At 40.8% G+C, this 23081-nt stretch overlaps 1 protein-coding gene and 1 non-coding gene across 2 annotated transcripts in view; both read left to right on the top strand.

The window, feature by feature from the left end:
* The first annotated feature begins 4605 nt into the window (after positions 1–4605).
* The window catches only part of GTF2A1 (general transcription factor IIA subunit 1), a 45311-nt gene continuing 26835 nt past the window's right edge, over positions 4606–23081 (top strand). Inside the window, exons 1-3 of the mRNA XM_003808896.5 lie at positions 4606–5096; positions 9228–9329; positions 21282–21486. Of these exons, the coding sequence (XP_003808944.1) occupies positions 5067–5096; positions 9228–9329; positions 21282–21486 (337 nt within the window). The 5' untranslated portion in view covers positions 4606–5066. The remainder of the gene's footprint in view (positions 5097–9227; positions 9330–21281; positions 21487–23081) is intronic.
* On the top strand, positions 22554–22693 carry LOC112437106 (small nucleolar RNA SNORA79). Its single transcript, XR_003025768.2, has one exon. It is a non-coding gene; the product is annotated as a small nucleolar RNA SNORA79 (small nucleolar RNA).

Genomic DNA, 23081 nt, shown 5'->3' with positions numbered 1-23081 from the left:
AGGGACAAACAGTTTCAAAGTATGTTTCAAGGCTGAAAGCAAGCAAGAAAGAAAAAAAAGTTTTAAAATGCATTGTGAGGCTGGGATGCTGTTACATATTCACCACTTGAGTTATCAAAATTTGGCTGAGTTTCTTGTAAAGTAAGCATTGGCCACTGACATCATTATTTAAAAAAAAAATTTTTTTTTGAGACAGGGTCTCGCTCTGTCACCCAGGCTGGAGTACAGTGGTGCAATCTTGGCTCACTGCAGCCTCTGGGTTCAAGTGATTCTCGTGCCTCAGCCTCCTGAGTAGTTGGGATTACAAGTAGGCACCAGCATACCCAGCTAATTTTTGTATTTTTAGTAGAGATGGGTTTTCACCATGCTGGCCAGGCTGGTCTCAAACTTCTGACCTCAAGTGATTCACCCACCTCAGCCTCCCAAAGTGCTGGGATTACAGACCTGAGCCACCACTCCCAGCTGTTGTTTTTTTGAGACAGAGTGTGTCTCCAGCTCTGGTGCCCAGGCACGATCTTGGCTCACTGCAACCTTTGCCTCTCATGCCTCAGCCTCCCAAGTAGCTGGGATTACAGGCACATGCCACCATACCTGGCTAATTTTTAGCAGTTTTAGTAGACAGAGGGTGTCGCCATGTTGGCCAGGCTGGTCTTGAACTCCTGGCCTCAAGTGATCTGCCTGTCTCAGCCTCCCAAAGTGCTAGGATTACAGGCATGAACCACAACATGCAGCCATCATTATTAAAATGTAATGGTAGTGTTCTACAAAGTGATTTAAGAACATCTTTCCCCAGCTTTGATGATATTGGTGTAGCTGTTACAGTTACCATTAATAATAAAACACCCACCAAATACTTGTCAAAGCACTTCCTACTACCTTTGATTTTCCAACAATGATAGGTGGTGGTGATTATTTCACCTTATTGACACAGAATCATGGCACAATGTCACACAGGAATTTAGTGGCAAGAGTCAAACCTGATTCCACCAAAACTCCACACTAAGTTAATTTATTTTTGCTAAAAACTACAAACTGGTCTACACTTTGTTCTACAGAAAATATCTTAGAGCTGGTTGGTGTTTTAAGACATGAAGTAGCAATTTCAAACCAAGTTACAACAGACAAAGATAATTTAAAAAGATTTTAAAAAATCTCTTCATCACATGTATAGAACTAATTTGTATGGTCAGCAATTTCTTATAGCCACCACCAAAAATTTGTGCATGTGAAAATCGGCAGTTTCTTTGAAAATGACAAAAACATAGGTGAAATCTGAATGCAGTATAATTTTTTTTGGTAGGACTGAAATATGTATGCTTTCAACAGCTTAAATGAATGCTATGACTATGCACTACACTTTAAAACAGGGACTTTCATTAAGATTGGTAAACTTGCTTGGCACGGCGGCTTACGCCTGTAATCCCAGCACTTTGGGAGGCCGAGGCAGGTGGATCATCTGAGGTCAGGAGTTTGAAACCAGCCTGGCCAACAATGGTGAAACCCGTCTCTACCAAAATTACAAAAATTAGCTGGGCGTGGTGGTGTGAGTCTGTAATCCCAGCTACTTGGAAAGCTGAGGCAGGAGAATAGCTTGAACCCATGAGGCAGAGGCTGCGGTAAGCCGAGATTGCACCACTGCATGCCAGTCTGGATGACAGAGCAAGAGTCTGTCTCAAAAAAAAAAAAAAAAAAAAAAAGGAAAGAAAAAAAATGATTAGTAAGCTCAAGGCATCTTTCTTCTTCAATTCTGTATCCTCTCAAAGTGCCCAATACATACTGAGCATACATACATACATACATACATACATACATACATACAAAGTGCCCAATACACACTGAGCATACATACATACAAAGTGCCCAATACATACTGAGCACTAGGGCCTAAATATGCCTCAAAACTAGTTTTGTTTTTTTTCTTTCTTCACTATTTAAGAAAATGGAGTTTGCTGGGAAGTCACAAGATTTTAGTTTAAGCCAATTTCCACAATCTTTTTAGACTCTTCTCTTTCTTGGCATCGTTGCTAAAATAGTCATTTGGACAGTAAAATATTTAAATGTTTGGACATAGAAGGTTTGCTGTCATTTTGTTGATGGTGTAGCAAAATTTATACGTCGATTTTTTTTCCCCTTTTCTTCTCTTGTTTTACAGTTATCTAGTGTTTAGGCTGCATATTAAAAGAAAGACGCAACATTTTATCTCCCAGTATAAATCATTTTGAAGTTAAAAAAACACATAAACATTCATCACAAGGAGAGTACTATTATGTATCTATCTAAGTACATAGCTGCTACAAAGTATAAGATCACAAACAGCAAATCCTGTATAAATGTTTTATATAGTAGAAAGAGCTGTTAAAGTTAGAAACGTCATTCAAGCTGTAGGAGACCAAGAATAAAAAGTTCAGATAGAAACAATTTAAATATGATGCTAAATGTAATCTTACTTGGGAGAAGTTTTCTCTCACAAATTTTGTTTTGTGAATTAAAGGGCTGCAGCTTCCAAGTATTCAGTCCTACAATTTTGGTACAACAGAAAATATTTCTTTCCGAAACTAAACTGGATGGCACACATATGTTGCAATGAAGGCATATAACAGCTATTGAGGGACTGGAAAACCAATATATTGGAATGGAATCCATGATGGCTAGATGCCAGACACACAAGCAATCTAAGTTCCTGGGTAAATATTAACCAAGTGCTTAGGTCTTGTTGCAATCTAGGTGTAAAGAGAGAAGCCAACTCAGAGCCTCCAGGGAGTCTGATGGTCTTAAGGAGGCCAAGACTAGGTTTTCTGCCATTTTAATCCAGTAACTACAATCCATTATTTCACAGATTAATTCTGTGAAGAGCAAACCTCGTAGCTTCTCTTCCCTGTCCTGTCTGCAGTGGTTTTAACTTTAACTGATGGCGAAACTACTCAACCATTTAGTCAAGAATACCAATAGTAGGGAGGAAAACTAGGTGGAAGGTGAGGGATTCCATGTGCAAAGCGTTTGGGAGTATGTAATAGGGAGGTAACAAGAAGTCCTCTCAATATGTAGTAAAACTTAACAGGAATGGTATTGTTTAGTGTAAATTTTCGGGCTGTCACCTGAATATTAAATGAATTACAAATGTTGATAGAATCATAACTTTATATAATATACCAAGAACACTGATTTCCTGTGATTTTTTTCTTTAAGTGTCCCAGACCATGCAGCTGTGCAGGAAACTGGGAAGCAACTGTTAACAGGGGAATGGACTTGGCGTGAAAAGAAATGTCAAGGTTCATAGATATCCTCTACACCCATTCACAATCTCCCATTTTCTGAGTATTCAAGGCCTCTGGTTTCTCTAATCCCTTTCTTCAAGTCTTGGCAGGATGCATTTTTTTTCCTCTTTGGTAAGACGCCTTTGATATTCTTCAAATCTGGTTTCACCAGCACAGAACTTTGACATTTCGTTTTGCTTTGTCTCTGGAAGACAAATTCCCTCACTCATCCACGCGACATTTCAAGTCCCTCAAAATTCCCAGGGACAAGAAAATTAGGTACTATGAATTCTGCCTTCCAAACAGCATTCTCTGTTCTGCTTGCAAGGTCGATAGAAAGGCAGGATTTGCTTGGGCAGAACAAGTCAAAAGCTTATTGAATTGCACTTATTGAATTGAACATGGAACACAGCCGGCTTGCTCTCTTATAGCGAGAGGCCATGCGAGTTGGTGGGTCAAGGGCATGCATTTCAAAGTGATCAGTCACTATACGTTGGCCACATGGAGTCGCAGTATTTTGGCAATATTTTTTAAAACCAGGGAAAGTTACTGTGCTGTTACAATCCAAAGGCTGGTGGGGTTTTCTTCCACCCCGCATTTCCACTAGCGTGATAAATTATTTAAAGTACGTGGCCTAGTAGAGGACTAACCTCTGGGTAACATAAGCCTAGTCTTCGCAGCGTACCCAGTGTGGAAACAAACGAATCAGAGGTTACTAATTCTGGAATGTTAAAAGTAGGCCCCGATCGGCTTTTACTCCCTTTGGGAAATCCTACACAATTCTGCGCGCGAAAGACCCACCCTCGGTGAGGCGGTGAGGCGGTGAGGCGCGAACGCCGCGAAGCTCACAGTCAAAGCCTCGCTGACAAATCAAGAGATGACTCCGCATTTAAAACCTTCCCGAATAGGAACGCGCCAGAGGCCGGAAGCCACGCCACGTGACCAGTCCTCCTCCGCGGCCATTCCTAGCGAGGCAGTAGGCACCGCCTCTGTCACATTTCCTAGCTCCTAAAGCGCGGGGCCAGGCGGAAACGTGCGACAGGAGGCGGTCCCACCTAACTTTGGACTGGAGTGTCAGTAGAACTCCCGTCTTTTCCAGCAACGCTTTGCAAGTTCTTCACCGCAAAGAACTGCCGCACACTTCCGCCTGGGTGCCAACCACGTGATCACGCGAGCGTTGGAGAGGCGTAGGTCCGATTTCACTACTTCACTCCCCGCGCTCCGCCAGTCCAGCACCCGCCACGGCGCGTGACTACGCGGCTCGCCGGCGGCCTCCGCCCCGGCGCGCCTGCGCACGCGGCTCTCGCGGTGTCTCGCGCTCAGCCCCGCCCACCTCTGCCCCCGCCCTTTCCGCCCCTCCCTCCCCCTTCACCCTGTCTCTCGGCGGCGGCGGCGGTGGCTCGCGCAGCTTGTTGGCTCGCTATATAAAGGAGAGAAGCGGGCGGACCGGACGGCTGGAGCTGCAGCCGGTGGCGGCAGCGGCGGCGCAGGGAGCGGCGGCCGGTGGTGGTTTCCCTCCTTGGCGCGGGGTGGGGAGCGGGCAACGCCCCCCGGACCCCTGAAGGGTCGTGGCTTTTTTTTTTTTTTTTTTTTTTAAGGCGATTCTCGAGGTTTTCAGCTGCGGGAGGAGTGCCCCCCTCCTCCTCCTCTCTCCGCTCTCCCCTACTCCTTCAGGATTGATTTTGTTTAAAAATTTTTCCCCAATCTTGCGGTGATTTGGGTCACCCTCCGGGTGTTACAGTTTTTTTTGTTTGTTTTGTTTTTATCTTGTTTTCTTGAGGTTGCCCCCTCTTGTTTGTGTTGTGTGTGGAAATGGCGAACTCGGCAAATACAAACACCGTGGTAAGGACGTGGTTCGGTGGCCGGCGGGGGCTTCGTTCAGGCTGCAGCAACGGCCGGACCGGGCGGGGGCGGGGACGGCGGCGACTCCCGGCCTCGACTCTTCAGCCGCCCGCGCGGCCGCCGCCGCCGCCGCTTCCCGCCTCGGGCGGATCGGGCCGGAGCGCCGGGCGGCGGGCGCGGGGGGGCGCCGAGGGCTCGCGGCGCGGGGAGGGCGGGGGCGCCGGCGGGGCCTGGGGCCGCCGCGGGCCGGGCCGGGCCGCGGAGGCGGTTGGGCCCGGTCGGGCGCGCAGCCCCGGCCCCAGAACCCGGCCGCCGGGAGGGAGGGCGGGAGGGGAGCCGCCGCTTCCCCCCGAGGGGCCCGTCCGCGCTGGCTTGATGAGGGTTCCCCGAGTGGCTACAGAACAAAAACCGTGTCTGGGGAATCGGGCGAACCCCCGAGACCCATCGTGATCCACTTTAATGCAGTGGAAGATTAATGGTTACTTTGTAGGTTGTTTCTGGCGTTTGTGCTTTGGGAACCTTCTCTGAGGCCATTTTATGTTTAAAAAAAGGACGAAGGTTGGTTGAAAAGCACTTATCTCAGTTCCTTCCGAATGGGTAAAATGGCGAAGGGGAAGACCCCCATCGTATCTTCGACTAGCAGAAGCACCAAAACAAACAAAAAAAGCCTGCAGTGGTCCAAGTGTCCCCGCTTTCGCCTTGAAATTTACCTACTCCTTCCCGTTGGTCCCTTTTTGTTACTTGCGATCACGTAGGTTTGCAAAAAGCAGTCACATAAATAACCTTTTCAGTCACCAACGCAGTGTGATCACTAGTCCACCCAACTCTTATTTTTATGATGACAATAAAACACGTTTTTTGCCCGGTCCCAAATGCCGCAGACCAGCCCGCGGCCGCCCGACACCGTACCGTTGGCGACTCGCGTCTATCCATCATGGCTGCGGCCGCTTACCCTGCTTTTCAGTCCCTGAGCCTTGTGGTCCTCCTCCCTTTGGCTGCCCTGTTTATATAGAGCCATTGCCGCTCTCTAATATAGACTCTGCCAGGATGGGAAGGTGCTTTTCAGGCCTACGTCACCGCCTCTCCATTTAAACACCAGATCCGGCTTTAAATAGTGAGAGCTGCTGAGAGCGGGGCTGGGAGGTGCGTGCTCCCGAGGCGAGAGCCAGGCGTGTGCAGAGCTCAGTTTATTTCTAGGTCCTTTTTTCACCCTGTGATTTCGCACCCGTCGCGGGCTGCTTTCAGAGCCCCAAGTTTTGGTTTTGTTCCCAGCAGCAGCTAGGATTTGCCTTCTTTGTTTGCTAGGGGGAATATATCCGAATCGCTGTCCCTTTTTGTTTACAATTTTCAAAATTAATTATTTAAAACAGAGTTTTAGATCAGATGGTCTAGCCATTTTTCTTATGTGCATTATTTTCGGGAATTTAAAAAACTGCTTTCTACATGGAAAGTGTTAGCTGCAGAGGACTTGGTTTTGGTAGTGTTTTGTTCAAGTATTCAGGAAATAATGTTAGAAATATAGCTCCTAATATTTCATTATGTTTTCCTATAGTAAATATAAAAGCCACGAGGCTTTTCAGAGAAATAGATAAGTACCTAAAGCTTCAGTATAGGACCATTTATGTGTAGGAGAATCGTGAGTAGAGGGAAGAGACAGACTGCAAACTAGATTAAAAAAAAAATCTAAGTATAACTTTATTGCCTTGGATGTTAACATGGGTATCCGGTATAAAAATTATTCCAATTTATTTTCCAGCATTGCATCAGGGAATTAACATTTTTGAAGGAAACCTAACAAGTCACTTAATAATGCCACTAGTGGCCCTCTGATTTACCAGTTCTTAAGTTTGAAATAACCTGTTTTTTAAAAATTAGGACAAACCTAAATTGTATTTCGTGAAAGAAACTTTGCCTCAAGTATTAGTGTAGAATTTTAAGCGATAATTTAGAAATTGCTTATTTCAAATACTCCTATGTGCCCACATACTTTTCAAAAATTAGTATCTTGAAGGCTTTCCAAATTGTGAACAATTCTGCTAAATTACTTGTTAGGCATATATTTTGTGAAGAATACACATTTCCCTTCCTTCACCTATAGGGCTTATGAAGCTGTTAAGTGTTCAAGTTGTGAGTTCATTAAGGCACAAAAATAAAATCTTAATGATTCATTAAGTTGAGAGTACTAGAAGAAAGCAGATTTATACTTATACATGTCTGGATCTCCAAGCAAAAGGTTTTTAGAGGTAACTGACTTCAGAAACGCCAAAACACCATCTAGTTTACTGAAAAGCATACATATTGTCAATTTGAGATTTATACTCCCAATTTAAAATACATTGCCCTCCTAATGCCTCGAGGAGTCATTATTGGTTAAAAAAGAAAAAAAAGCACTTTATAGAGATACTTTTGTAATTCAGTTAAGTCACTTTAGGCAAGATGATGTCCATAGTCTGATATACTTTCCTTATATATAGAATTAGAATGTTAAAGTAGGGACTATAGAAATGTGCATTTTACAGATGAATAAACTTCAAGAGGCGGATTTGGCAAAATAAAGCAGGTTAGTGAGTGAACAGTAAAGCAAGAACCCAGATATTTGAATTGGTTTTCTTGTAATGAGAAGGATTAAATAGTATTTAATGGTTGAGGTAAATTGTATTGACAAACTCATTTGTATTTGTTTGTTTTCTGAGACAGGGTCTGGGCCTGTCACCCAGGCTGGAGGGCAGTGGTGCAATCTTGGCTCACTGCACCCTCTCCCTCCTGGGCTCAAGCCATCCTCCCACCTCAGCCTCCCAAGCAGCTGGGACTACAGGCACGTGCCACCACTCCTGGCTAATTTTTTGTGGAGATTGGGTTTCACCATGTTACCCAGGCTGGTCTTGAACTCTTGAGCTCAAGCGATCCTCCCAAAATGCTGGCATTACAGGTCATTGCACCTGGCCTCGTTATTTGTAGTTTTGACAAGGCAAGGACACATTTTCTTAGCAGTTCCCCTGTGATCACAGTGTTGCTGATAGAGATGGTAGTGAAACACATATTTCTGTTTGAAGTTTGCCTATGACAACAAACACTTGGTTTTATTTGATAGCGATTAACCTTAAGCAAGGTATGAAACAGAAGTAATGAGAAAACATCTAAAAAGCTTGTTAACCATAACCCTCTGATAATAGGTAGGATTTATAACCAGGCAACTCTAGTTTTGTCAAGGCAGCTCTAGTTTTGTCATCTGACATGACTTCCTTTTGTCTAACAGGTTAAAAATAGGATGTGGGGGAAAAAATAGGATGTGGATTGGGCTAATTGTTCTATCTCCCACTTTGTAGTTTTTAAAAAATATTTTATACTTTTTGAAAGTTCTTTCACATCTATTCTCATTTTACTCATTTTACCATTCAACCTTCTAGAAGCCAGCTTCTTTACTTCCCGCTCCTCCAAGTAATATCAGTGGTGCTAATTGTAATAATAATAGTAAACATTTAGAGGGTTCATGTTCATTATAATGTTTCATAGCATTACCTGGGCAGTAGTAGAGGAGAAATCCTGGGAAGGAAATCAGTATACCTTGTTCCTTGGGACCTTAAGACCTGTCATTGTGAGTGTATGAGTAGTTTAATGGTACAGCTTGAAAGTACAGACTGGGTCACACAACAGAAGTTAGGTGATTTTTAAACCTGAATGTTCATTAGGTTGCAGATTATTACCAGGCAGATGACTCCCAGACATAAGATTCTCCAAAGTCTAAGATATAGTGGTGAGGTAGTAAGACATACAACAGAGTTCAAACCAAGCATGGAATAGTAGAAGCCAGACATAAGCAACCCGTAAAGCTATTATTGAACATTACATTAGGTATTTTGACTGCAACATAGGAAATTATAATTGGAAATTGTATGGACCTTGTAGTCTTAGGGACCTTCTGTTTATGAATTGCATTAATCTTAAAATTTTTATTAAAGTGTGCAGTCATCAAATCCAGTTTATGGCAAATGATGGTGGTCGTATTTTTAAAGTCATATATAGATAGTTGGCAAAATGACTATTATATTCGTTTTGAATTTGTGAAAACCTGTTATACATTATAACCTGTGAAAAACTGTCTTTTTCAAGTCTTTTATTTTTCCTTTAAAGCCTAAATTATACAGATCTGTGATTGAAGATGTCATTAATGATGTGAGAGACATCTTTCTGGATGATGGAGTGGATGAACAAGTACTGATGGAACTAAAAACTGTGAGTTTGTCTTTTTTTTTTAAAATATTCCTACTTTCCCCCCCCAAAACATTTTCTTTAGCCGGAGATGAATCTGTAATTTTTCTATAGGATGAACGTATAGTTGAGTGAAGTGTGCTGGTTTTAAATCCCTACTCTGCCATGCATTCTTCCTCTGACCTTAGGCAAGCTACATTTATATTTCAGTTTTCTTATATGTAAGATGGAAATTGGTAGTACTTACCTTATAGGTTTGTTTTGAGGATTAAATGGAATAACCATATAAAATCTTAGCACAATGCTTGATAGTAGCATTAGCAGTTATTATTGGATAGTTAACATTCTACATTTTATGGTCTAATTACTTGACATGTCTGGAAGAATTTTGTTGCTTTCTTTTTTCTTTTTTTATTTTTGAGACAGGGTTGGGCTCTGTCGCCCAGGCTGGAGTGCAGTGGCACAATCTGGACTTACTGCAACCTCTGCCTCCCAGGCTCAAACCATCCTCCCACCTCTGGGACTACAGGCACATGCCAGCATGCCTGGCTAATTTTTGTATTTTTGGTAGAGATGGTTTTCACCATGTTGTCAAGGCTGCTTTCGAACTCCTGGCTGCAAGTGATCCTCCCGCCTCGGCCTCCCAAAGTGATAGGATTATGGGTGTGAGCCACAGCGCCCAGCCTTAATCTGATCTTTTTTAATGGTCTTAATGTACCTGTATTCTAAAGTGTGTTTTAAGTTGTAGGGATTAAGTGCTTGATAAAAGAATTTTAGGTTCTTGAAGTAGACCCTTTATGTAGGCCAAATGTTTTAAATATATTTTACATTAAGAGCTGGTTTTCTGTATCTTGGATTCAAGTGGAAATATTTAGATTTTTTTTATCAGCAGTTGTGTTTTCCTTGCATTGTAATGACTCATGAAATTGTGGAATATTTTTGCCCTGTTGATTAGAATAGTGGTTCTCAAAGTATAGTTCATGGAGCCCTGGATTCTCCCCAAGGGTTCTTTCAAGGGGTCCACAAGGTTGACTAAATGCTCAAGTCTGGAAAATCATAGTTTGCCCGTCATTCTTTCAAGTAAAAGTTGTATTCTGTGAGAAAGTGACCAGTTAAATTCACAACTCAAGTGCACAGGTGCTTTTCCTTGAGATAACTGTAAATAAGCAGCAGAAATGCTTTATGTATACTTCTCATTTCTGACAAACTGAATATTAAAAAGATGACTCAATGTTGATATTAAGAAATTTGATTGTTTGATATTCCGTAATGAAGTGTGTTTACAGTTGAAAGATCCATATAATTCACTGAACTTGTATTTTCTGAATATCCAATGCATAATGTTGGAAAATTCATTCAAAATGCAAGATAAATTAATGGACTTTAAAAGTATGAAAAGTTCACAGTTATATGGTTTCATATTCTGCATTGTAACTAACTATTAAGAAACTGTCACTTAAAAGTACCTTTTCTTTTCCCAACTACTTAATTGTAGGAAGGCAGATTTTCTTTGTACACCTCAACCAAAACAAAGCAAAAACAGGGTCAGATACGAGAATCTAGCTATTTTCCTTTAAGTCATTTGTCATTCTCACTCAATTTTATTTACTAAAATATGGCTATTTTCAGAAAAATGTTATTTATGTTAACATATAATGGATCCATTATTTCTAAACAAATTAGTGAAAATTAAAAATTTGTTATAATTTCTATTAGTATAAATATAGGTGGATGTAATTCACATACAGAAAAGCTCTTTGAGGGTCTCAGTAATTTTTTTTTTTTTTTTGAGACGGAGTTTCGCTCTGTCACCCAGGCTGGAGTGCAGTGGTGCTATCTTGGCTCACTGCAAGCTTTGCCTCCCTGGTTCATGCCATTCTCCTGCCTCAGCCTCCCAAGTAGCTGGGACTACAGGCGCCCGCCACGACGCCTGGCTAATTTTTTTGTATTTTTAGTAGAGATGGGGTTTCACCGTGTTAGCCAGGATGGTCTCGATCTCCTGACCTTGTGATCCCCCCACCTCGGCCTCCCAAAGTGCTGGGATTACAGACACGAGCCACCGCTCCCGGCCGGGTCTCAGTAATTTGATAAATCGTCCTGAGATGAAAGAGTTTTAGAACTGCTGGTTTAGAAGTTGATTATTAGGCTCCTTTAAATCTATGTACAAATAAATAATCACAGTTAATAAATGTTAAGGAACATTTGTTGTGGTCTCATTTATCCATTCAGCATAGGTGTGGAGGCTGCAACTTGGCAACCAGTTGCAAATCTTACCTTGATTGCGGTGATGAGGTAGGTCTTGGCGTATTTATTAATAGGTATCTACAGGAAACTTCTCTAGAATTTTCAATAAGAATATTCCTGTGTGAGGAGTTTGAGACCAGCCTGGCCAACATGGTGAAACCCCATGTCTACTAAAAATACAAAAATTAGCTGGGCATGGTGGTGCGTGCCTGTAATCCCAGCTACTGGGGAGGCTGAGGCAGGAGAATGGCTTGAACCCAGGAGGCGGGGGTTGCAGTGAGCCGAGATCATGCCACTACACTGCAGCCTGGGTGACAGAGCAAGACTCCGTCTCAAAAAAAAAAAAAAAAAAAAAAAACAGAAAAACCCAAAAATATCCCTATGTGAGGTAGGAAAAATATATAGGTGTGAAACAGATGAGCAAATATTTATTTACCTTGAGAAAAATTACAGGTTACTAATAGTGAAGAGTAGGTATCTAAAAATACAAGTGTAAGAGTGCTAATTCCGAGACATGAGTTGGAAGAAGAACAATATAAATTGTTCAAGTAGCATGAAGTAACTGAGGGATGTGAATAATAAGAAAACAAGCTTCTTTTGATTCCTTAGTGTAACGTGGAATGAGTTTTTTGCAATTTATGTTATACTTTTATAATGGTTGTCCTTGTAGTTTTGTGACCTTGTATAGAAGATGCAGCATTTTTAGGTGTAGAAAATCAGTTCTAAAGATGTTAGGTAATTTTCTCTAGGTCAAACTAGTGGTCAGTCTAGATTGTTATCTACTCTCGCTTTTCACAATGAAAATCTGGAGAATTTTCCCTATCGTTAATAGTAGAATCAAGACATTCTCTCGAAGAGAATGAGCTATCTTTGAGACCAAATGTTTCCACCTCCATTTTTGTTATATATGACTTTTTTAGTACATATTTTATAGGTAACACACTGATTTTTAGTTTAATGGTTAGTTTTTAATGACAAAAAATGTGACCTCAATTCTGAATCCCCAGCTTCTACCACGATGTCTGGGCATATGTGGTTGGCATTCAGTAAGTATTTGATTGAATTGTTTGATAATAGATAGGGCACCTGAATCTAACTGAACAAAATAGTGTAATATTCTTGTTGTTTTTAAATGGGCCATACTCTTCTATCTGGGTTGTATTGGAGTTAAAAATAAAACGGTTAGACTAAAATGAGTTTGTTATTTTAATTTTCTGCACTGAATTTCTTCAGGATCTCATTAGAATTTCTAGAATATGCCCTAGATTTAACAGCTGGACAGCCAGCATTGTCCAATAGAACTTTCTGCAGTGATGAAAGTGTTCTGTACCTGTGCTCTTCAGTATGGTAGCCACTAGCCACATGTGCTTATTAAGCACTCAAAATGTGGTTGGTGGAACTGAGGAACTGAATTTTTATTAATCTAAACTTAAATCACTACATATGGCTAGTTGCTGCCATATTGGACTGCTCAGGTTTAGACATTCTTGCTTAATAAAACGAACTTTAATTTCATATTTTATGGTTTAGAAAGCCTGTCATTAGCTCTAGCCCCTCTCCCTACTTTCTGGGGCCATTTTACAAACTTATCAAAAGCTTGTATAAGGCTGTAAAGGAGGCAGTGGTGAATTAGATTGAGAACAAAGATGAATGATGAGAATGCATGTAATTTGAGGGTTAATGAGGTAAGCAGAAAGGGAGATGATAAGAATATTTCAACCCAATCTTTGAGGTTATCTTTTGAAACACTGCAGGCCTACTTTAATGTGTAAACTGTGAGAGGTAGAAAAAAACACAATAAAATACAGCCCTGGTTTTCAGTAAATCTATATTCGAATGTAAATGTGTTTTGGATTGGTGAGTGTCTGTGGGTGGGAATGACACTGTAGAAATTCTCTTCAAAGTGAATGATAAAATCAACCTGATTTCTAGATTTTCCAACCTACCTATGTCCAAATGTCAAGTACTGTGGGAGATATAAAACATTTTCTCTCTTTTTAATAAAACAAATGAGAAGAATTGCCTCAATTGGAAGTATATCTGAAATTCAGTTTATCTGCCTCTGGTTCAGATTTCTCAACACTGGCATTATTGACATTTTGCACTGGTTAATTCTTTGTTGCAGGGGCTGTCCTATTGATTGTACAATGTTAGCAGCACAACTGGCCTCTGCCCACTAGATGCCAGTAGCACTCTTCAGTTGTAACCAAAAATGTCTCTAGACATTGCCAGATGTCGCCGGGGGCCAAAATCACCTCTGGCTGAGAACCACTATTCTAAATATACTCTAGTTATATATATATATATAAAGTACTTGATACACTCTAATTATGTGTAAATATTTGGACCATAAGTTGAATAATAATCTACTATTTCATTTCATTTATTCTTAGGGAAAGCTCTGTTTCTACAGCATTATTTCTTGGGAACCCAGAAGTGTAATATATTTTATCCAGGAGCTAGATGTTTTGTGAAAGTAGGAGAATCCTTCAGAATTTCTAGCCCACCATGTTGCCAGGTTTAGCCACCTAACCTCTGGGCTTGTGATGTGACGGGCTGCAGTGAAGGTCTCTGATGTGGCCTGGAGACATTTTCTCCATAGTCTTGGGGATTAACAGTAGGGGAGTGGTAAGAGGATTAACTTGGGGAGCAGTAGGTCTCATCACATTTTATAGATGAGAAAGTAGACTTGGAATGTGCTTTGACAAGGTCGTTTAGCTAATAAATGGTAGAGCCATGAACCTAGCCCTTTTGCCTCTATGTGACATATACAGTACTTAGCAATAAGCAGGAAGGTAACAGAGTTTTGACTAGATCTTGGATTGTTGGTGAATGGCACCTGAGATGGTTTTGATGGTCGGTGACCTGCTCTGATAGCAGCAGTCTAGTTTAGAGACTAGGAATTTGGACTAGTACTGGGATTAAAGGGAGGCAAGTGAGGGTCCTGGGGTACAGAATGCGGAGACATTCACTCTCTAGCCCTGACTGGGACATTGAAGTCAGACCACCTGGGTTATATCCCTATTCTGTCTGCCATTAGAGTGATCTTGAATAAGCTACCTAACTTCTTTCTCGTCAGATTCTTTTTCTGTAAAAGGGAGATAATAATGTCTATCTTATAGGATTTTTGTGAAAAAACTAGTTTGTACATGTATTTATAAAGTACACAGAATTTAGTAAGTTTTAGTTATTAGTCAACACAATATACAAATATATATCTGAATCATTTTGGGAACAGAAGATGAATTTTCTCCATGTAATTTCAGATACCTGGCAAAGATTAGTATTCCTGATTGTTTTCAATACTATGTTAGTGGCTGGGTGCGGTGTCTTGGGTGCGGTGTCTCATGCCTGTAATTCCAGCACTTTGGGAGGCCGAGGTGGGCGAATCACTTGGGATCAGGAGTTTGAGAACAGCCTGGCCAACATGGTGAAACCCCGTATCTACTAAAAATACAAAAATTAGCTGGGCATGGTGGTGCATGCTTATAATCCCAGCTACTGGGGAGGCTGAGGCAGGAGAATTGCTTGAACCCAGGAGGTGGAGGTTGCAGTGAGCCGAGATCGCGCCATTGCACTCCAACCTGGACAACAAAGTGACACTCCATATCCAAAAAAAACAAAAACAAAAACGTATGTTAGTATGATTACTATTGCCAAAATAGTGTTTCATTGTTTATTTTATTTATTTTATTTTCATCATGTTGGTCAGGCTGGTCTTGAACTCCTACCCTCGTGATCTGCCCACCTCAGCCTCCCAAAGTGCTGGGTTTACAGGCATGAGCCACCGTGCCCGGCCTCATTGTTTAAACAGTTGATGTCTAATATTTTGATAAATAAAATTAAGATTGTGTGAAAATGGAATTGTGGAGAAACTATAAACATTCAATTAATTTGAACTTTTTGGTAATTGGCATTATAAGCTTAATACAAAGTATTTGTATGATACTCTTTTTGTATGTCTTACATTACCTAGAACCAGTATTATAGTACTTGGTAAATAATGATTTTCAATAGATTACCCGCCTCTCCCAAAGCTGTTGGAAATGTGTGGGGCCATGTTCAACATTTCATGAGGATTTTTGGCATTTATTAGGCAGGAGCCAGGAATGTTGCAATTCCTGCATATTTCTTGTGGGACCATTCTGTATGATAAAGAATTGTCCTGCCGAAAATGTCAGTAGCATCCTTATATAGGAACAGTATTCTAGAAGACAATAGTTTTGTTTTCCCTTCTTTGAAATTAGATCCTGAATAAGACAGTTGCTGCCCAGAAGATGTTCATACTTTGGTAGAAATGGTAGACTTTGTGTGGTAAGTACAAAATAGAAATGTCTTTTATGCATGGAGGCAGTGAGTGATGGCTTTTCTTTGAGGCTGTTGAGACTTTGACATTTGTCTTGTATAGGGAATTGTGGGAGAAAACTGCTGATCGTAAGGAATAGTCTATTAAGGTTACGTATGCTATATGCAGGGACCTCCAAGTAATTTGGTACTGTGAGAAAATAGAGTACAAGTTATAGTAGCAGTTGGTGTATGGTAACATGCTATACTAAGGAGCTTGGTCTTTAGTGTGAGGATTATCTGGGGTACTAGTTAAAATGCAGATTTTTGGATTTTCCAGAGAGTCTGGCTCGATAGGGTGGGTAGTAAAATGAGACCTAGGAATCTTTTGCAAATAAGTATTCCAGGTTGTTAGATGGTGTATTAGTTCATTTTCACACTGCTAATAAAGACGTATACACACTGCTGATAAAGACATAACCCGAAACTGGAAACAAAAAAAAGTTTAATTGGACTTACAGTTCCACATGGCTGGGGAGGCCTCAGAATCATAGTGGGAAGTGAAAGGCTCTTCTTACTTGGCAGTGGCAAGAGAAAATGAGGAAGAAGCAAAAGCGGAAACCCCTGATAAACCCATCAGATCTCGTGAGACTTATTCACTATCACAAGAATAGTATGGGAAAGACTGGGCCCTATGATTCAGTTACCTCCCGCTGTGTCCCTCCCACAACATGTGGGAATTCTGGGAGATACAATTCAAGTTGAGATTTTGGTGGGGACACAGCCAAACAATATCATTCTGTCTCTGGCCCTCCAAATCTCATGTCCTCATATTTCAAAGCCAATCATACCTTCCCAGCAGTCCCCCAAAGTCTTAACTCATCTCAGCATTAACACAAATGTCCACAGTCCAGAGTCTCATCTGAGACAAGGCAAGTCCCTTCTGCCTATGAGCCTGTAAAATCAAAAGCAAGCTAGTTACTTCCTAGATACAATGGGGGTACAGTTATTGGGTAAATAAAGCTGCTCCAAATGGGAGAAATTGGCCAAAACAAAGGGGTTACAGGGCCCATACAAGTCCGAAATCCAGTGGGGCAGTCTTACGTTAAAACTCCAAAGTGATCTCCTTTGACTCCAGGTCTCACATCTAGTTCATGCTGATGCAAGAGGTGGGTTCCCATGGTCTTGGGCAGCTCTGCCCCGTGGCTTTGCAGGGTACAGTCTTGCTTCCAGCTGCTTTCACGGGTTGCTTCCAGCTGCACTCACTGGCATTGAGCGCGGCTTTTCCAGGAGCACGGTGCAAGCTGTTGGTGGGTCTGCCATTCTGAGATCTAGAGGACTGTGGCCCTCTTCTCACAGCTCCACTGGGCACTGCCCCAGTAGGGACTCTGTGTAAGGGCTCTGACCCCACATTTCTCTTCTGCACTGCCCTAGCAGAGGTTCTCCATGAGGGCTCTGCCTCTGCAGTAGCAGACTTTTGCTTGGGCATCCAGGCGTTTCCATACATCTTCTGAAATCTAGGTAGAAGTTCCCAAACCTCAATTCTTGACTTCTGTGCACCTGCAGGCTCAACACCACAGGAACGCTGCCAAGGTTTGGGGCTTCCACCTTCTGAAGCCACAGCCTGAGCTCTATGTTGGCCCCTTTCAGCTGGAGTGGCTGGGACACAGGGCACCAAGTCCCTAGGCTGCACACAGCATGGGGACCCTGGGCCTGGCCCCTGAAACCACTTTTTCCTCCTGGGTCTCTGGGCTTGTGATGGGAGGGGCTGCAGTGAAGGTCTCTGATGTGGCCTGGAGACATTTTCCCCATGGTCTTGGAGATTAACATTAGGCTTCTTGCTACTTATGCAAATTTCTCCAGCCAGCTTGAATTTCTCCTCAAAAAATGGCTTTTTCTTTTCCACAGCATTGTCAGGCTGCAAATTTTCTGAACTTCTATGCTTTGTTTCCCTTTTAAAACGGAATGCTTTTAACAGCACCCAAGTCACCTTTTGAATGCTTTTCTGCTTAGAAATTTCTTCTGCCAGTTAACCTAAATCATCTCTCAAGTTCAAAGTTCCACAAATCTCTAGGGCAGCGGCAAAATGCCGCCAGTCTCTTTGCTAACACATAGCAAGGGTCACCTTTGCTTCAGTTCCTAACAAGTTCCTTATCGCCATCTGAGACCACCTCAGCCTGGACCTTATTGTTCATATCACTATCAGCATTTTCGTCGAAGCCATTCAACAAGTCTCTAGGAAGTTCCAAACTTTCCCACATTTTCCTGTTTTCTTCTGAGCTCCCCAAACCGTTCCAACCTCTGCCTGTTACACAGTTCCAAAGTCGCTTCCATATTTTCAGGTATTTTTTCAGCAATGCCCCGACTCTACTGGTACCAGTTTACTATATTAGTTTGTTTTCACGCTGCTGATGAAGACATACCCAAAACTGGGAACAAAAAGAGGTTTAATTGGACTTACAGTTCCACATGGCAGGGGAGGCCTCAAAATCATGGCGGTAGGTGAAAGGCTCTTCTTACGTGTTGGCAGCAAGAGAAAATGAGGAACAAGCAAAAGCGAAAACACCTGATAAACCCATCAGATCTCCTGAGAATAGCGTGGGAAAGACCGGCCCCCATGGTTCAATTACATGTCCCTTCCACAGCAAAAGTTTTTTCTCAGTGCAGTACAGTCTGATTTTTTCTCAGTTCTATTTTGTTTACAAAAAACATTCTTAGCGGAGAGAGGGAGGGAGAAGGGGAAAGAGAGGGACGGAGAAGGGGAGGGAAGGAGAGAGAAAGAAAGGAAAGGGAGAGAGGGCTACAAAGAAAATTCTAAATTGACTATGAATCACTAGTGGGTTGCAGTCCTCAGTTTGAAAAACATCGGTCTAGATTTTAAAGCGGTTCTCACTTTAGCATACATCAGAATAACCTGAATAACCCCCAGAGCTGCTGATTCAGTATTTTTAACAAGTACCCAGGTGATGCTGATGTTGGGTCTAGAACTGCATTTTGAGGATCACTGATTTATAGAGGATAGATTGGAAGGGCAAGTGTCCGCTGGAATGTCTGCTCTGTAAGGTTGAGCATTTTTCTCAGGTTTGTTCACTGTATCTTCTCAATGCCTGTAACAGTGTTTGGCATATAGGACATAATTATTTGTGGACTGTATGACTTGATGCAGGAAACTCAAGAGTTGAGTCACTACATTACTATTGTTTGCAGTACTGCTGGGCAGAAAGGACCAGGGCCATGTCATAGAGATGCGTTGGAACACTGAATCAGAATAGACAATAATGGTGGGCTGTTGGGGTAGATTCTGACTCCTAGGTCGTTTACATGGGAGTCTAGGTGAGTCATGGTGCCCAGTACTTAGCCACACATGATGTGTATTCATTAATGTTTACCATTATCATAGGAGCTTCGTAGAAGTGATGGGTCGAGATTGCTGTGGGTAAACCAGTTGGAGGTGGTAAAAGTGAAGCATAAAATTTAGAAAATTATGATTTCAAAAACTTTTTAAACAAAACATTAATAAGACTTTTTTTCACCTTGATTTTTGGCTCACAAGAAACAGGCTTTGTTTTGTTTTGGAAGAGAGGAGAAGATGTAGAAGGTTTGGGTGATAACAGAGTGTTTGGAAGCCTTACTATATATAATACATTAGTCATAATGTGTTTTATTTAGCATGTGAGTGTCTATTTTGATGGTGCGCTATTCTAGATGCCTACTTTACAGAGATGAATCAGACACAACATGGGATCTCAGAAAGTAGTGCTTGTTACTACGAGAAGAAGCGCTGTCTTTCGCCTGGGATTAGCAGAGACTTAAATTTATTCACTGGAAGTGAGTTTAGAAGTAATCTTATTCAGTTGGTTCCCCTTTTGGGTGAAGAAGATGCCTAAGAAAGATAAATGATCAGGTTACATAAATGGCCAAACCAGGACTAACTGGGTTCCTGACTTCTGGTGTAAGGCTCTGTTAAACAGTTAATGCCACCACCACTGCCACCAATAATAATATATTTTGATCACCAACTTTATGTAACACTGATAATTGTTTTACATAGATATGTCATTTAATCCTCTCAACAACCAGTGAGATAGATCTTGTTACCATCTCTCTAAGAATAGACTTCAGGTAAGTCTAAATACTGGGCCTGCCAGTAGGATTCCCTAGGAAATTGACCTTAACATTTGCTTTCTCAGTAAGCCATTAGAGATTTAGTGGAACTGTTACTAGCATCATGACAACAAATCTAGAATGTCTGGAATGATTGGAAGGGTCAGAAGATTATAAAAAATCTCTGTGAGTATGACCAGGCATGGTGGCTCACGCCTATAATCTCAGCTCTTTGGGAGGCCAAGGTGAGCAGATTGCTTGAGCTCAGGAGTTCGAGACCAGCCTGGGCAACATAGTGAGATCTTGTCACTATTTCTTAAATTAAAAAAAAAAAAAAAAGTAAAGAAACTCTTTGTGAGTATGGCAAAGGGAAGTTCTTGAAGGATCTGATAGAAGCTTCAGGTCAATTAGGCAATATGCCAAGAGCAAATCCTGGAGGAGAAGACAAAGTATGTGTAGATCCTTGTGTACAGAATGACCAAATGAAGTTTTATCTGTATTTTCAGGGAATAGTTTGTGACTTTTTGGCCAGTTTCTTAAAAGGTAAAGGCTCTAGATTGAACACTAAACCTGGTAGAGAGGAAATGTGTTAGGTAGAAGAATGAAATCGTTGCACATGTTTTCTTTTCTTTCTTTTTGTCCATTATGATTTTTCCCATCATAGAACCTAAGGTGAAATGAGAAAATAGAAATGGCTAAACAGAAAAGGATTGCCAATTGGCATAATGGAAGAAGGAAGGACATTTCAAGAAGTGTGGAGAGTTGGGATAACTACTAAGACCTTCGGGCGTTGCCGGTTCTTTTTCTTTATGTAGGATTGGACAGATGGAAAGTTAGGCTTTTCTTCTTTGGGGGATTGCATCTATGTATCTCACTGTTGTAAATGAATTTATGTTTTGTATGTTATTTAAGAATTTATGTTTTATATGTTGAAGCAGAAAATTTTGTATTTTCTATTTTTATAAGGAAAAAGTTCCATATAAAAAGTTTAGTAATGGTTTTGCTATTATAAAGGATAATCTTTGATTACTAAAGAAGTTGCTTGTATGAAACTCATCGCTTAATAATAACTGCTGATTAAGGAATTACTATAGAAAGTTCATTGGAAGATAAAAAAAAGAAACAAAATCTCCAGTACTCTGATGTGGCAAAAATGAGGTTTGATACTTTAAAATTTTGTTTTTGTTATTGTTTCACTTGGGTTAGAATTACAGATTTGTTGTATTTCTGTGTCTGTATCAGTTTTTAAAATGGAATAACTTTATAAAGAGATTAATAAAACTGTTGTATTCATCTGTCCAGAGTTATTTTTCACTTAGAAATCTTTAATGTTCTTTGCCTTAGTTATGGGAAAACAAACTAATGCAGTCCAGGGCAGTAGATGGATTTCATTCAGAAGAGCAGCAGCTTCTACTGCAAGTTCAACAGCAGCATCAACCCCAGCAGCAGCAACATCACCACCATCACCATCATCAGCAAGCTCAGCCTCAGCAGACAGTACCTCAGCAAGCGCAGACCCAGCAGGTTCTTATTCCTGCATCACAGCAAGGTGAGACTGGATTTGTTTTCCTACTTATGACTTGGAAATTAAGTTTGTCATTATGAAAGAAGAGAAATATTCTGCATTTTTTGGATCTTGTCTTTTAAGGGGCGCATGGAGAACCTAAAAATAAACAAAAACCCCTCTGTTGATTTCGGGCTTTTCCCCCCCTTTCTCTTGGCTGAGGGGTGTGTATGTAAATGTATATAAATTTGTATAAAATGTAGGTTGTATCTGTAGAGTAATGGTAGACAAGTAATTTACTAATTGAAAGCCTAAGATATTCAGAGAAGTTATATTAATATTTTGTTTTGAAAAGGCTATATAGTGGTGGATTTCCTAAGTTAAATCTAAAAGGTTTATTTACTAAGGGCTTTATTATTTTATATGGTAAAATAGTTATTTGCTTTCTCTATAAAACATGTTCTTTCAAAGACATGTTTCAGATTAGTTTTTAAAATATATCTTACATTCTGGAGTTTTTTGTATACTTTGGCAATCTGAAAATTCAGCTCCATAGGAATTTAGGTAAGCCTAAATGGACTGAATTAGATTTATTTTAAGTTAAGAGTGGATATATAACATATCTTAATTTATATTACTTGGATTAAAGCTAAGAAAAAGCAAATATTCATAGACTGTGTCCATAGTGCCTTGTACTCTGCAAGTCATTTTATAGATACTGTTTCACTGGCATCTTATAAGGGCTTTGTAAAATAGCCCTTGGCTCAGTTTTACAGCTGAGGAAAATCTGAGCCCAGAAAAGGCTAAGAAACTTGATCTGTATTTTCTCTCATGACAAACATCTATTCAGTTATAAAACTTCCTGAGCATTCTAATTCAGTGCATCTGCTTTTATGGGAGAGGACACTAGAAGTAAATGAAAAGTTCATTTTAATATCATTTAGTTACTCATTTGCCTCATTTGACAGTATATATATGTGTCTTAAAATTGGTAATGACACACAGTAGAAGAGTCTATTTGGGTTATTTTACTGTTGATATCTAGTGGTACTTTTCATACCTAATTTTAATGTGTACTTTGTATCAAATAATTTTATCCTTTTATTCTTTTTTGATGACTGTTCTTCCTGTTGCCTTCAGACCTGGCATCAGGATTTTAGGTCATCATAAATTAAAATTTGATTTTCTTCACTCAGAGAATATTAGGATAATGGAGTTATCTGTTCTCTGAAATTTGCGGAATCAAACATGTAATTCCTTTTACGCTTAAGTAACATTGCCATTATTTCTGATTTGTATTTTTTCCGACTTTTGCCGGTTTACCACTCTTCAGGCAACCTGGTGGTCCCCTGCTTTCAGGAGGCCACCATATTGATGCCGAACTTATTTGGACACCTGATCAGCATAGCACACTACAGCCCAGAACTCCTGGGCTCAAGTGATCCTCCCACCTCAGCCTCCTGAGTTGCTGGGACTACAGGCATGCATCCCTGCACCCGGCTGATTTGTATTTTTTAAACAGCTGATGAAAGTAGCATGAGTCTGTCAGCTGTCATATTTGGAAGAAAAGGACTATGTAGATTTCAAAAACTAGTCACAACTTTTTGAACTTACTTTTATTGGATTAGTAACTCATTGTA

Source organism: Pan paniscus, chromosome 15 (genome assembly GCF_029289425.2).
Source record: "Pan paniscus chromosome 15, NHGRI_mPanPan1-v2.0_pri, whole genome shotgun sequence".
Taxonomy (NCBI): Eukaryota; Metazoa; Chordata; class Mammalia; order Primates; family Hominidae; genus Pan; species Pan paniscus.
The sequence above is the reverse complement of the archived record's forward strand: the minus strand, read 5'-3'. Positions and strand labels throughout refer to the sequence as shown.